The sequence below is a fragment of the Arachis duranensis genome, chromosome 3 (assembly GCF_000817695.3).
Source record: "Arachis duranensis cultivar V14167 chromosome 3, aradu.V14167.gnm2.J7QH, whole genome shotgun sequence".
NCBI classification, from domain to species: Eukaryota; Viridiplantae; Streptophyta; class Magnoliopsida; order Fabales; family Fabaceae; genus Arachis; species Arachis duranensis.
In genome coordinates, this window is record NC_029774.3 from 38,762,107 (window position 1) to 38,776,252 (window position 14,146).

The 14,146-nt window shown below is 37.2% G+C and overlaps 1 protein-coding gene across 6 annotated transcripts; it reads left to right on the plus strand.

The window, feature by feature from the left end:
* The first annotated feature begins 6 nt into the window (after nt 1-6).
* Nucleotides 7-13,694, plus strand: LOC107478806 (pentatricopeptide repeat-containing protein At2g03880, mitochondrial). Of its 6 annotated transcripts, none has more exons than XM_052258794.1 (6): nt 7-525; nt 2,031-2,203; nt 3,094-6,164; nt 6,633-6,753; nt 9,167-9,863; nt 10,139-11,023. In XM_052258794.1, exon 3 carries the CDS (start codon nt 3,139-3,141, stop codon nt 6,028-6,030), a length of 2,892 nt encoding a protein of 963 aa, XP_052114754.1. In that variant the 5' UTR covers nt 7-525; nt 2,031-2,203; nt 3,094-3,138; the 3' UTR covers nt 6,031-6,164; nt 6,633-6,753; nt 9,167-9,863; nt 10,139-11,023. The 6 variants fall into 6 exon arrangements, with proteins under 6 accessions (XP_052114754.1, XP_015954427.1, XP_052114757.1 ...); XM_052258796.1 differs by lacking the exon at nt 7-525 and adding an exon at nt 13,440-13,694 and having other exon boundaries at nt 1,417-2,203; nt 10,139-10,573; XM_052258795.1 differs by lacking the exon at nt 7-525 and having other exon boundaries at nt 1,417-2,203; nt 10,139-10,573; nt 10,649-11,023.
* The last annotated feature ends 452 nt before the right edge of the window (nt 13,695-14,146 follow it).

Here is a 14,146-nt window from a genome sequence, read left to right on the forward strand (position 1 = left end):
AGAAAACTGTTGAATTGACTGAAAACTAGTCAGTCGGACCGAACCAGGATCCGGCCGGTTTACACAATACGAAGCTCCTTCCTTTGTTCCCCCACCCCAAAAGCCCCTTTCTCCCCTTCTTTCTTTCATTCAGAAAGAATTAAAAAACCTTAGCCTTCTAATCCTACACCACCACCGCAAGGAGTGGCACACTGCCGCAGTCCGTCGCACCCAAAGTTCGCCGTCCATCTAGCTTCCCTCGTGCTCCAAGTCTCCAACCCCTGTTTGCTGTCACCGATCGTAGCTGCTTCCTCGAGCTTGGTGTCCGTTGTCTTCGTCTGCTCAGCCACGCTTCCGCCGTCGTCCGTCGCGCTCAGGGGCTTCCGTCCTCGTCTGGTCGTGTTGCCCGAGTCTCCAACTCGTCTCCTCATTCACCAATGGTGTGGTCATCTACTAGTCTTCGTCTGGTCGCCGTGGTCTAGTCGCCGTTGTCCTTCGCGCTCAACCTCTCTCCGTCCTACTCTGCCCAGACTGCTCAGATCGAAGGTCAGTGCTCACTGCTAGTGCTTGCTCTTCGTTTTTTTAATTCAGAAATCATATTGATTATTGAATAAATATGGAACGTTTTGGGTTTTTGTCGAATGATTAATTGATTAGCTCTGACTGCTCTGCTGCGCTGCTGTTCTTTGTTTTGTGCATCTTTTTTGCCTAGTGCTGTGCTGCTGGAAACCTCGGATTTGTGCTGTTTTGTGTTTTTATTGGGCTTAATTGTGCTTAACCCCATTACAGATTTATAAATTATTAATCTTTCATATATTCTGCTGTATTGGTCCTCAATCCTCATCTCAAATTTTAAGGGTTTAGGGTTTGTGCAGTATTTGTGCTTTAATTGTGCCGTGTTTTGTGCTTTTTTGCGAAGTGCTGTGCTGCTGGAATTGTGCTGTTTTGACTTTTGTGTTTTTATTCCGCTTAATTGTGCTTAATTGTGTTGTGTTTGTGCTTTATTTCATCCTCATTGATCTTTGTTTAATTGTTTGTGCTTAATTGTGCTGTGTTTATGTTGTGTTTGTGCTTTCCAGTTTGGGTACACAGCTCAATTAAGCTCCTCTTGAAAAAATAACTTAAATAATATATGCTTATATTAAAAGTAGTTTATAAATAAGTTATTTTATGTTTGGTTTTTTAGTTTTAAAAGTGCTTATTTTAAAAGAAATGTGATAAAAAACTTTTTATTATGAGAGAAGTCATTTTTTTTAACTTCTCCATAAGCATTTAAATAACTTCTTAGAAAGATACAATTTAATTTTGAAAATTGCACCAGACATTAATACTACTACTTTTCATAAGTTAAAAGCTCAAAAAAAAGAGTAGCTTTTGAAGTTTCCTAAACGGCCCTTAGTTAATCCTAATTATACAATTTGTAAATTATTAATCTTTCATATTTCATTTATTGTTCTTTAGTTGTTCTCATTACAAATTTATAAGGTTTAGGGTTTGTGCTGTATTTGTAAATTATTAAACTTTCCTATATTGTACTTAAAGTTGGATGATATTTTAAAGTTTATATTAAGCTATAATTATGTTGATTTATTATTTTATTATAAAATGGTTATTCTAGTTGAACAACAATTGAATCGGTTGGACTAATGAACCAGTAGCTAGAGTGGTTTGATAACCGGTTCAGTTTTCAGAACCTTGACTAAAATATAATTATAATCTAATAGGAAGATGAGAAATATCATTGAAACTAAGAGGATTAGAAACCAAATTATTCTCTACACATGCATTATTAATTTATTATCCCTAAGTGCTTCTTGACTTGACTGATACTATCTAACTATCATCTAAAACTGGAAAAAAAACTATAAAAATTAATAATCAGATAGAAATTAAAACAGCCATCATTTACCAACAAAAAAATTTAGTTAACAATTTTGCAAAAACAAAATCATCCAATAATCAAAAGGACAAGAACATGAAGAAAAATTGTACAAATTCCCTGTTCGAGCATCTCTCTCAAAGACCCGAACGGCTGCTTCTTCTTTCTCCAGCGTTACTCCCATGTCTTAACCGCCGGCTGCTGCTATGTGTTCTCTCTCCATCTTCGCTGTCGCTATTTAATGTCTCTGCAGCGAGGCTGCAAACTTTAAGCTCCTTCCCACTGCTGCTGTGCTCTCTACTCACCCAGTCTCCGACACTGCAGTTGTACACTCTCTTGCCACCGGTCAGCTCTCTTCTAGTCTTCTGTGCCTCTCTCAATATCTTGATTCTGATTAATTGATTACTTGATATATTAACAATATGGATTAATTCGATTTTTTTTAAATTCTTTGTTCATCAAGTTATTTTATTAGATTAGTACTGGTTTTGCCTCTTTATGATTGAAAATACAATGTGTGATTAAACTGATTAAATTGAATGTTAGTTCTTTAATCTTTATTCTCTGTTCTGCCCAAAAAGAACCTTAATGTGCTTGTTTGTGATTAAACCTTGTTGCTAATGATGAACTAATTAACATTCTGGAGCCTTAATTTAATTCTGTTTTGGTTATCATTTGAGTGTAATTAAAAGCTAAATGGAAGGAGGAAGGCCTTAGTTTGCTTCTGTTTAGCTTGCCATTTAGGTTCACTAACCCATCTTCGCAAACACAATATATAAGTGCCATGCATATGATTGCTTGCAGTTCTTGATTTATCTTTGATCCTTTTTGAATCTTGGACATAATACATTTCAAATGCCTAACAACGTAATATGTGTTCTGTGTAAAAGGATTTGTTGCATTTTTACAGGCTATTTCCCTTGAAATTGCTTGCTTTTCTTGTGTTATAAATTTGGACCTTAGAATAATGAGGTTTCATCCGGTTTAAGGCTGGGTTAGGTTCTCAAAAATTGACCTGGAGAATATTGAGGGCCAGGTCTGTGCTAGAACAAATTGGGTTTCACCCTACCCATGTACACACACCCCTATTAAGTGCATCAAGACACTTAAAGATAACAGATTATGCAAAATTGAAGTACCTCAACACATTCATCTATGATGGTTGTTGTTGATATGCCTCTACTTTATTTCCAGCATTGCCTAACTCTCTCTTTGTTTGTTGGTTTATTCTTCAGCTTGTCCAAAAATAATCATTAAACAAAACAAAAGTGAAAGTTTTAATGGAATACGCAACTGTGTCCTATGGATTGTGCAACCTACACAGTTTTCAGTTTCTCTCCCTACCCATTCTCCAAGTTCAAATCTTTTCACATAAACCACCGCAAAACCCCTTCAACATTTTTTCCACAGTTAGTTCAGCTCAACAGAGGTCAGGGACAACACCTAAAAGAGACCCTAGTGGTAGAAATCATCGCTCAGTGCCTCAAACGGAGAAGAACATTGAGATGAAACCGTCAAACGTGGGTAGCAAGCAGAGGCTTAAACGATATTCTTCCTTGTTGGGTAATTGTGCTTTGAGAGGAGCTTTGAATGAGGGAAAAGCCATTCATGGTCACCAGATAAAAACTGGGGTGGACCCTGATTCTCACTTTTGGGTTTCACTCATCAACTTGTATGCAAAATGTGACTACTCCAGTTATGCATGCCAGGCGCTTGATGAAATGCCTGAACAAGATGTCGTGTCCTGGACTGCATTAATTCAGGGATTTGTAGCTCAGGGAAATGGCAGGCAGGGTGTTGATTTGTTTTGTGAGATGAGAAAGAAAGGGATCAGTCCGAATGAATTCACGGTTGCCACTTGTTTGAAAGCTTGTTCTATGTGCCGGGATGTTAGTTTTGGGAAACAGGTTCATGCTGAAGTGATTAAGGAGGGTTTATCATCTGATGTGTTTATTGCATCTGCATTAGTTAATCTATATGCGAAATGTAGTGAAATCGACCTTGCTGATAAGGTGTTCTTTTGCATGCCTGAGCAGAATGAAGTATTGTGGAATGTGTTGATTAATGGTCATGCTCAAGTGGGTGATGGGAAAGGAGCATTTAGATTATTTTGTGAAATGATAAATTCAGAAGTAGAATTCAGTGAATTTACCTTGTCCAGTGTACTTAAGGGTTGCACAAATTCAGGACAATTAAGAGACGGCCAACTTGTGCATTGTTTGGCAATCAAAAGTGGTTTTGAAATAGACAAATTCATGTGTTCCAGTCTTGTAGACATATATTCAAAGTGTGATATGGTAGATGATGCACTAAGACTTTTTTATATGATCACAGACCATGATGTAGTTTCGTGGAGTGCAATGATCGCTTGCCTTGAAAAGCAAGGTCATAGCAGTGAAGCAATTAAGCTATTTTACTTGATGAGACATACTGGAATTGAACCAAACCAATTTACCTTTTCAAGTGTTGTTAGTGCTGCTGCTGAATTGGGTGACTTGCTTTTTGGAGAAAGCATCCATGCTTGTATTTTCAAATTTGGGTTTGAATCAGATGTCTCTGTAAGTAATGCCCTTATCGGGATGTACATTAAAAATGGTTGTGTGGATGATGGTTATCGAGTGTTTGAGGCGATGACAGGGCCAGATCTTGTTTCTTGGAATACTCTATTGTCAGGATTTCATGACTATGGTTACGCTGAATCAGGATCAAATGTTTTCTGCCAGATGCTTGTCGAAGGATTTAGGCCAAATATGTATACATTTATTAGCATTTTAAGGTCTTGCTCTGATCTCTTAGACATAAAGTTCGGAAAGCAAGTTCATGCTCAAATTCTGAAAAACAGTCTTGATGGAAATGAATATGTTGGGAAAGCCCTTTTGGACATGTATCTCAAATTTAGATATATGGAAGAATCATATATAGTTTTTGCTAAGTTGATCAATAGGGATGTCTTCACATGGACAGTAATGATCACTGGTTTTGCTCAAACTGAGCAAGAAGAGAAGGCTATCAAATTCTTAAATTCAATGCAGCAAGAAGGAGTAAGGCCCAATGAGTTCACTATTGCTGGCTGTTTAGGTGGTTGTTCCCGAATAACTGCTACTGAAAGTGGAAGGCAACTTCACTCTATGGCACTTAAAAGTGGACTTCAGCCTGATATGTTTGTTTCCGGTGCACTTGTCGATATGTATGCAAAATGTGGCTGCATAGAAGATGCTGAGGCTATTTTTAAGGGACTGGTTTGGCGTGATAAAGTCCTATGGAACACTATGATATGTGGATTCTCTCTGCATGGTCAGGGTTATAAGGCCCTACAGACCTTTCAGAAAATGAAAGATGAGGGCAACTTACCCGATGATGTTACCTTTATAGGTGTCCTTTCTGCATGCAGCCACATGGGTCTTGTTGAAGAAGGGAAACAACACTTCAACTCCATGAGCAATGTTTATGGTGTCACTCCTAGAGATGAGCATTATGCTGGTATGGTTGACATTCTTAGCCGTGCAGGAAGATTCGTAGAGGTTGAAAGTTTTGTCGAAGAGATGAAGCTCACGTCTAATGCATTGGTCTGGGAGAATGTTCTGGGCGCATGTGCAAAGCATGGGAATGTCAAATTTGGTGAAAGAGCAGCAAAAAGGCTATTTGAGCTCAAATGCGAGACAGACTCAACTTACATATTACTTTCAAATACTTTTGCTAGCAAAGGTAGGTGGACAGAGGCCAAAAGAATAAGGGCCTTGATGTCCAGCCATGGTGTGAAAAAGGAACCTGGTTGTAGCTGGGTAGAAATAAACAATAAAGTACATGTCTTTGTGTCGGATGGGGGACATCCTCACATCAGGGAAATCCATTTGAAATTGGAGGAGCTTGGTGAAAGTCTGAGATTGATTGGTTATGTACCACAAATGGAACATGTGCTTCATGATGTTCCAGACACAGAGAAAGAAGAACATCTTAATCACCATAGTGAGAAGTTGGCTCTTGCCTTTGCCCTTATGAGCAATAGCCATAAGAAAACAATACGAATCTTCAAAAACCTGCGTATCTGTCGCAATTGCCATAATTTTATGAAGCATGTCTCAAGGATCACAACTCAAGAAATAGTTATTCGTGACACTAACCGGTTCCACAGCTTCAAGGATGGATCGTGTTCCTGTCAAGATTATTGGTGATTTGGCTGAAGACACTAACCTGTTGAACTTGTTTTCATGTAATTCACTGCTTTGAAAAGAACTACTTGTGCAGTTGTGCTCATCCATATCCCTAGTGCTGAGATGTGAGAAGATATCAAAATAACTCTGGCAAGGTAATGAATGAATTTGTGTACTTCTTTCATTCCTCGTTAATTTCAGCGACATTCATAGCTATGAAAGCATTTTAATCTCATTCATGCCAAACTCACTTAAAAAAAGATTGAACATTAAATATTTGTAATAATAGGCACCAAGCTGTCTCAAATTTTATTTGGCTCATAAAATTTGATAGAAGGTTTCTTTTTGGTGTAAACTTCTTTGAATGACACATTGAATCTGAAGAGTAATTAGTGAGACTACAGGCATAGGTCAGAGTCAATATTAAAATTGCAATTTCATTGTCTGAATAATACATTTAATTTATTTATCACATTTCTTTTACTGATATAGTAATATATAGTATCCATCTGTAATTCCTGTTCTATCCAATACATCATCAAAAGGGCCTGTTATTTGCAATCAGCAAAGAAAGGTGCTTTCTATATCAATTATAATATCTTAGTTGGTTTCTATGTATCCAGCGTGCTAATATTGATGATCTATCGGGAAAAAGTTTTCTAGGGATGGAACTTCTGTGGAAAACGGATGGAATGCTCCTCCTTATCAAATGCATCTTGCTGTTGTGTGCATCCTATTATTCAGGTTTGGCATCTAAACTAAAGTAATTTTTTTTTAATTCAAATTTGCTGCGGGATTCGAACCCTAGAGGCTTGTTTGAGCGGACAAACGAACTTATGATTCGACCAACCAAGTTAGTTAAAACCCACCCTAACCATTAGTGTTAGAAAAAATACTTTAATTAAATTATCATTAAAGAATAACATAGGCACATAGCTAGTATTTTTTATTAAAATTTTATGTAATTATCTTATTTTTTAATAAATAAATATATAATAATATAGATATACTTTCTTTTTCTTAAAAATATGTTGTGTATAATAGTTTTTTTTTCTACTTATGACTATAATTATCTTAATAAAAATAAATATATTTAAAGAAAAAATAATTTTCTATATTTATTTCTACTTCTAAAAAATATCTCTTTTAACGGTACAAACAAGCAAAATAATGTTCCTCCAGACATTTGATGAGAGGATGAAGAATAAACACTTTCACGATGCAAAGAAAAGAAGAATAAAGACTTTGACTAATGGCTAGGAGCCTAGGACTGAAGTACGTAATTATGTTTGTATCTTAGTTCTGAAATTGGACGGGACCAGCCGGTCGAACCTACCGGGAACCGGACACCTATGCGGTTTGGTCCTAAATAGAAAACTGCAATTCTGAAAACCGCTTGTAAACCGCTGAACAGGCTGGTCGGACTGAATCGGGACCCGGCCGGTTTACAAGAAACGACACTGTTTTGAACTTTTAGAAACACAAAAGAGCATCAGAAATTCAGAAACCCTTTCCTCCCCTTCAGTAGTAGAGCTCAAAGCCTAAACCCTGGAACCCTAGCTTCTCAACTGCCGCTGCAAGGATTGCCACCGTCCGTCGCGCTCAGGCACCAGCATCGTCGTCTGGTTGTCCACACTTCATTCTCATTCAACAATCGCACCTTCTTCCTCGAGCTCAGCGTCAATTCCTGGTCTTTGTCTGCTCTGTCGGGCTCCTGCCGCCGTCCGTCGCACTTGGGCACCACCATCTTCGTCTGGTCGTGGTGCTCGAAGTTTCCAACCCACCAATTGCAGCTTCTTCCTTGAGCTCGGTGTGTTGGAGTCTGCCCTTCATTTGCTCAGCCACAGCAGCTTCTTCCAACCGACCACCGTCTTCGAGTCGTGCTTGTTGCTTGGCCTCCATCTCCGTCGCGCTTCTGCCCCTCTGCTCAGACTGCTCAAGAAGTCAGAACCAAGGCTTCGGATTCTGCCAGTGCTTCTCAGATTGGTTTCTTCAATTTTTTTTTTGAATTTTTCGTTCTTGGTTTTTTATTCTTCGGTTTAGGAGTCTGCTACTGCTAATACTACTCAGATTGAATTGTTGAATGATTAGCTCTGCTTATTGCTGTGCTGTGCTGTACTCTGTTTTGTTGCTTTTTGTTTTGTGCTGTGCTGAAAAAAATTGAGCTAAAAGCTTGAAACCTTGATAATCCTTGTTAATCTTTGAAAAAGTTTATTGCTGATGTGTAACCTTTTATTGTGGTGTTGTGATTTAATTGTTGGTGTTGTTGCTATGTAACTTTCAATTATTCCTGTTGGTGTTGTTGCTTTGTTTTAAATTTTAATTGGTGGTGGTGTCTTATGATTTGCTATAATTTGTTAATTTGGTGTAATTTTCATACTGTGTTGATCTTTGTTTTAATTGTTTATTGTGTTTGTTCTTCTGGTACAAATTCTCCTGATTTGAAGGCTTCCATTTTGGTTCTAGATAAGCCTGCATTTTGGTTCTTGTCCTTTTGATTATTGGGTTTTTGTGTTTTTGCTAAATTGTTTACTAATTTTTGTTGTTGGTAAATGATGGTTGTTTTAATTTTTGTCTGATTATTAATTTTTATATTTTTTTTCAAGTTTTAGAAGATGGTATTAGTCAAGAAGCACTTGGGGATAATAATGCATCTATAGAGAATAATTTGGTTTCTAATCCTCTCAGAGTCAATGATATTTCTCATCTTCCTATTAGATTATAATGATGTTTTAGTCAAGGTTCTGAAAACCGGACCGGTCATCGAACCACTTTAGCTATTGGTTCACTGGTGTAGCCGGTTCAACCGACATAATTGGTTTATAATAAAATAATAATATATAAATAAACATACTAAAGCATAATTATAGTCTAATATAAACTTTAACATATCATCCAACTTTAAATACAATATATGAAAGATTAATAATTTACAAACACAGCACAAACCCTAAACCCTATAAATTTGTAATGAGGACAACCACTGCAGTTTGATTTTTTTTTTGTCTTTTTGTAAATTAGTTAGTCCTGTGATTCTTTTTGCAAATTCAGTGGTCAGTGGTCACTACTAATTTGTTGGTTAGTTTTGATTATTTGATTATAAATTCTAATTAATTGGTGCTAATTTTTTGTTTGTGAATTTGTGATAATTATGCAGATTGATATCAGCCATGCCGACCTTTAGTACCATAGCATTGGATAGGTTGTTAGAGCCTGGAGGTTCCAGGCTTGTTGAGAGATCTGCTCCGTGTTCGATGCCTCTGCAAAACTCACAGAATGGGAGGAATGCTAGTGCGCCCCGAAGAAGAAAAAGGCTCCTCGTCCTCCATTAAAACCATCTCTTTATGCCACTCCTGAGGTGACGCCACTTCCAGATGCACCCTCTCCATTTCCTCCGTCACCATACATCATTAACCATAAGTGATGTAGCCCGCGCCTCCTCAAGAGCACTTCAGAGGCCAGCATACTGGCTGAGCGGAATGTTCTCCAGGATTGTGAAAAGCCTTTTGGTAAGAGCTCAGATATGGTGATTGTAAGTTCAGCTGGTGACCTCCAAGTTCCTTATAAAAATCCTGAAGCAGTTAAAGGAGCAAGGTGACAGTGTTTATCACTTTGAATTTGATAGCAGCAAGAATGGTGACTTTGGGACTGGACACAGGGAAAGTGGGAGTAGTAGCATTACAAATGATTTACAGGTACCGACAATGAATTCACAAAGAGGTTTAGAGATTGAAGATTTCTTCGATCCAAATGAATCAACGAGTTTTGCAAGTATTACAGATGATGAAGATAATGCTGAGCAGAACTGTCTATGAAGTACAGCAGTCTTGGGGAGTTTTTTGATGCTTGGGAAGGTAATTTGGTTTAGTTTTCTGCCAGTTGTTTCTGTTGCAATGGAACATACACAAGCAATAAGAGCCTTGTTTGTTTTTCTCACTTTTCCCCCAATTTTCAACCTATGCTACTTGCTGCAGTGAGCGGAATATCCTAATTATAGCATGGAATTATCCATAGTATGGTATATTTCATACGCCTTACAAATAGCGGTTTAGTAGTGCTTGTAGTGAAGGTCTTAGAAATTCTTTATTCGTGTTGGAGATGAGCTTACTTGTCTTTTTTCTTTCTGCAGAACTATCTTCTGAAGGTGGAGCTCAAACTTCTACAATTGATTTTGAAGCTGAATTGTGTGAAATGAGGTTGAGCCTATTGATGGAGATAGAGAAGCGGAAGCAAACTGAAGAGTCCCTTAACAGCATGAAAAGCCAATATGAGAGAATTAAGCAAGGGTTATACAGTGCAGGAATTGTTTTGCCTGCAAATCTTACTGCTATTGCTGCGGTTGACCTGAATTCTTATCCCATGGAAGATCTATGTCAACAAGTTCATGTTGCAAGATTCATATCGAACTCACTCCATTGGAGAGGAATGGCCAGGGCTGAAGTTGAAGTAGAGATGGAAGCTCAACTAGAGTTAAAGAACTTCGAGATTGCTCATCTCTTGGAACGCCTCCGATGTTATGAGACCATGAATAGAGAGATGGTTCAGAGAAACCAGGAAGCGATAGGTGAGACTTATGTCATATATTTGGTCTTTGATAGTTTTGATCAAGTGAACGTACTCATTTTTTTCCTTCCTGTAGGAATATCTGTTGCTGGCACTAGTTTGGCTAGTCATTTTAGATGTCCTCGAAGCACAATTATCATGCTTTACTTTGAGTTTGACAATTATGCATGTTCAAGAAAGATTTGGATGGACATAGCACCTGTATTGAGTGAGAATTGTCTATCTGGTTGTCGAGCGGGATTGTCTGTCGAATGTTAGTTTTATTAACAGTCTTGAGAATCGTGCATCCATGGTGTGTGCGACAACTGTTGATGTGTTTATTTTGCAGACAGCAAATAGCAATTAGCGGTTTAGGATCAGTTTTAGGATAACTCCCCCCTTTTTCCTGTTTACCACAATAAAAGTAGAATTATTAGAATACAAAGCGGAATAAAGCTGCATTATTTGGGAATGTGGTCAATTTAATGCTGAGATAATTGAAACTTCGAGCTCATAGCTTTAGGTCTGTATGGAGAGATATCACAATTGGTTTAATTCTTTGTTTTTTTTGGGGGATGGATTTCTACTTATTAATACTGTACACAACCCTTGATGTGCACCAATATTGCAAGGTTTTCATTGAAAGCCCTTGATGTGCATCAATATAGCTATCAGAGTCTTGTTCACTTCTGTTATATTGTGAGTCTCATTAAAAACTTCTTTCACCTAAGTCGTAGGGGAATTTTCCACCACATCCCAAAGTTTGTTGATAGAATTTGGTTGGGAGACCATCGCTTCCAGGAGCCTTCCAACTTCCCATAAAAAAAAACCACATTTTTAATCTCCTCACTTGATACGTCCTTAGCCATATCCTGATACTCCATGTCTTGTAACTTAAGAACTGATTAGAAACAACAAAATCATTATAATCAGATTCTGAATAATAAAAATTCTTAAAAAAATTAACACCCCAAACTTTAAGAGTGTCCACATTGTCCACCCATTCGCCTTCTTCACTCTTTAAGGCTGTGATTTTGTTTCTCTTACGTCTTTCATTCGCTTTTGAGTTTGAATTTTTATCACCAAATTTGATGGTATCACATCTAGACATTTGTTGCCAATAAGTCTTCTCTTGAATTGCTATTGTCTCATATTCTTTTCACAAATCTTTTTGGAGTTTATCCAAGAAGGGATTATTGTTGAAAGAGTTTTTTGTTGATCCCTCTAAGCCTTAGGAGAATGTACCATTTTTTCTTGAAAATATGGCCAAAAACTTTTGTTTCAAGTCTTAATTGTATTGACAAAGTTGCTAATATTTTGTAACAAACTATTTTGTTCTAGCCAGCTACTTTTAACCATATTATTATAATCCTCATGCAAAACCCAAGGAGCAAGAAATTTAAAAGGCCTAATTCCTTCTTCCCTTTGAGCTAATTGAAAATCCAACAAAATGGGGAGATGATCAAACTTTAATTTGGGTAAATGTTTGACACCAACATCTGAAAAAATATTAAAAAAGTTAAAATTACTAATACAACGATCTAGTCTTCCTTTTGTAGTCCCCCTTTACCAAGTAAAAGGGGTCTAGAGAATCCTAAATTCTTAAACTCACAATTAAGTTAAACATCATTAAAGGTATTAGTGTCAAGAGAAAGATTAGAAAAACCCCCTTGTGTCATTTAGAGAAAGAATGGAGTTGAAATCTCCTTCTAAACACTAAGGTCCATTAATATTCTTAGCTAAATCCTTTATCTTGATCCAAAGTTCTCTTCTATTCTGACCCTAGGGCTAGCGTAAACAGCCGTAAAAAATCAAGGAGCATTATCTTGCCACTGCACTTCAATATGAACAAATTATTTGTGAATGATGAGTGGCTTTATGTTTGATGAATTTGACCTCTAGAGGCACCAGATACCACCTGAAAAACCTTCAACATCACTAATACACCACGAGTCAGATCCAATTTTCTGATAATAGCCCCAGCCTTAGTACCTGAGACATGAGTTTCCAACAAGATACAAAAGTTAGTTTTATATCTAAACATAAGATCATTTAAAATAGATTTGAAGCCTTTAGAAGAGTCTCCTTTACAATTCCAAGATAAAATATTCATAGATACTAATATAAAAGAAAAAGTCTACTTGGAGATAAGAAACTCCTTGGTCCATCAGAGGTCCCTCTAGGCTTCCATAGCCTTAGGCTCCTCTTCGATATCTGCTACATTCCCACTTGGAGCAGTTTCTTCTATATATCAAGGTCAATGGCCATCTTATGTGCTTCTCCACCATAATTATTTGCTCCCGTAAGGCTCTCTTTATAATACTCATTGTTTTGTTCTACATTTTTCCTCCCATAATCCTTGCTATGTGAGCATCTAAAATAGGGTCATTAGTACTATTAGTAGGGATGTAATATCCTTCTTTGTGGCTTGAATAAAGAAAGTCTGCTAAATTGTCTCTAATATTCCTGGTGCATTCGATCATTCTCTTTGTTTTGTTCTCTTGAGAAGGTTGACTCAAGTTTTTTTGTTTATTTTTTGGCTTTTTCCTTTTGTGTTTTGGTTAGAGAAGTTGACATTTTGGCCTCCTTTATGATTTCGATTCTGTGTAACCAGCTTATCAATTTGTTGACTTGCTATGGTATTTATCTTTCTTATCTACAGTTGCTTGGACTGACTTTCCTGATACTTTCCTTTTTTTTATCTTCTTTCTCCTGAGTTTCTTTCTCATTTTGAAAAGCATCAAATCTATTATTAGAACTTTCTCTTTTGATATCCTCATAATTACTCCCTGATTCTTGCCTATTTTTTCTTTGGGACTTTTCGACAACCATCTAGGGACCATATAAACTTTTCTCATTTACAACAGTTAAATCTGATTTTTTTCCAGATTGATGCTCGTGACTTTCCTTAACTGTACCAATGGCTACATCCATCACCCCCAGATTTTTTGTTGCAATCAGATCTTTCCTAACATGATTCCCTGTATTCATTAATGCTGGCTAGCCTTGGATTGCGGTGGCGTTTCTCCCCTTCGGTGGTTCTGTTCTTCAATAGCTACTTGAGATTGTTGTTTGTCCTTTGTTTCCTTCATCTTCTCCGAACATCCATCATATTTATGTATGTATCTACCACAATTGAAACATATTAGATGAAGACCTTCGTATTTTAGCCTGAATTCTTTCCCCAAGGCTGAGAAAGATGAAACTAGCTTTTTTCTTAAGTCAATTTTCATGCAAATACGTGCAAATTTACCTCTTGAATGAATAGATGTGTATTCATCCACTTTGAGCATGGTTCCAATAGATTTTTCAACCTTCTATAAGAAATATCTATTATATAATTTGGCTGGGAAATTGGGAATCCTGATCCAAACAACAATCTTTTTAACCTCACTCTCTTGGGGTATGAACAAAGGCTGCCACTTTTGAACCAATAGGTAATGATCAGTGATCATCCAAGAACCCTCAAACAAAGCATGTGAATAATCTTCTTGCCTAGAGAATTTCATTAGGAAGTACCCTCCAACAAGATCCATCACTCGAACTGCTTCCTTTTTTGTCCATCTCCTGTTTATCCACCGTTCCATAGTCTGTA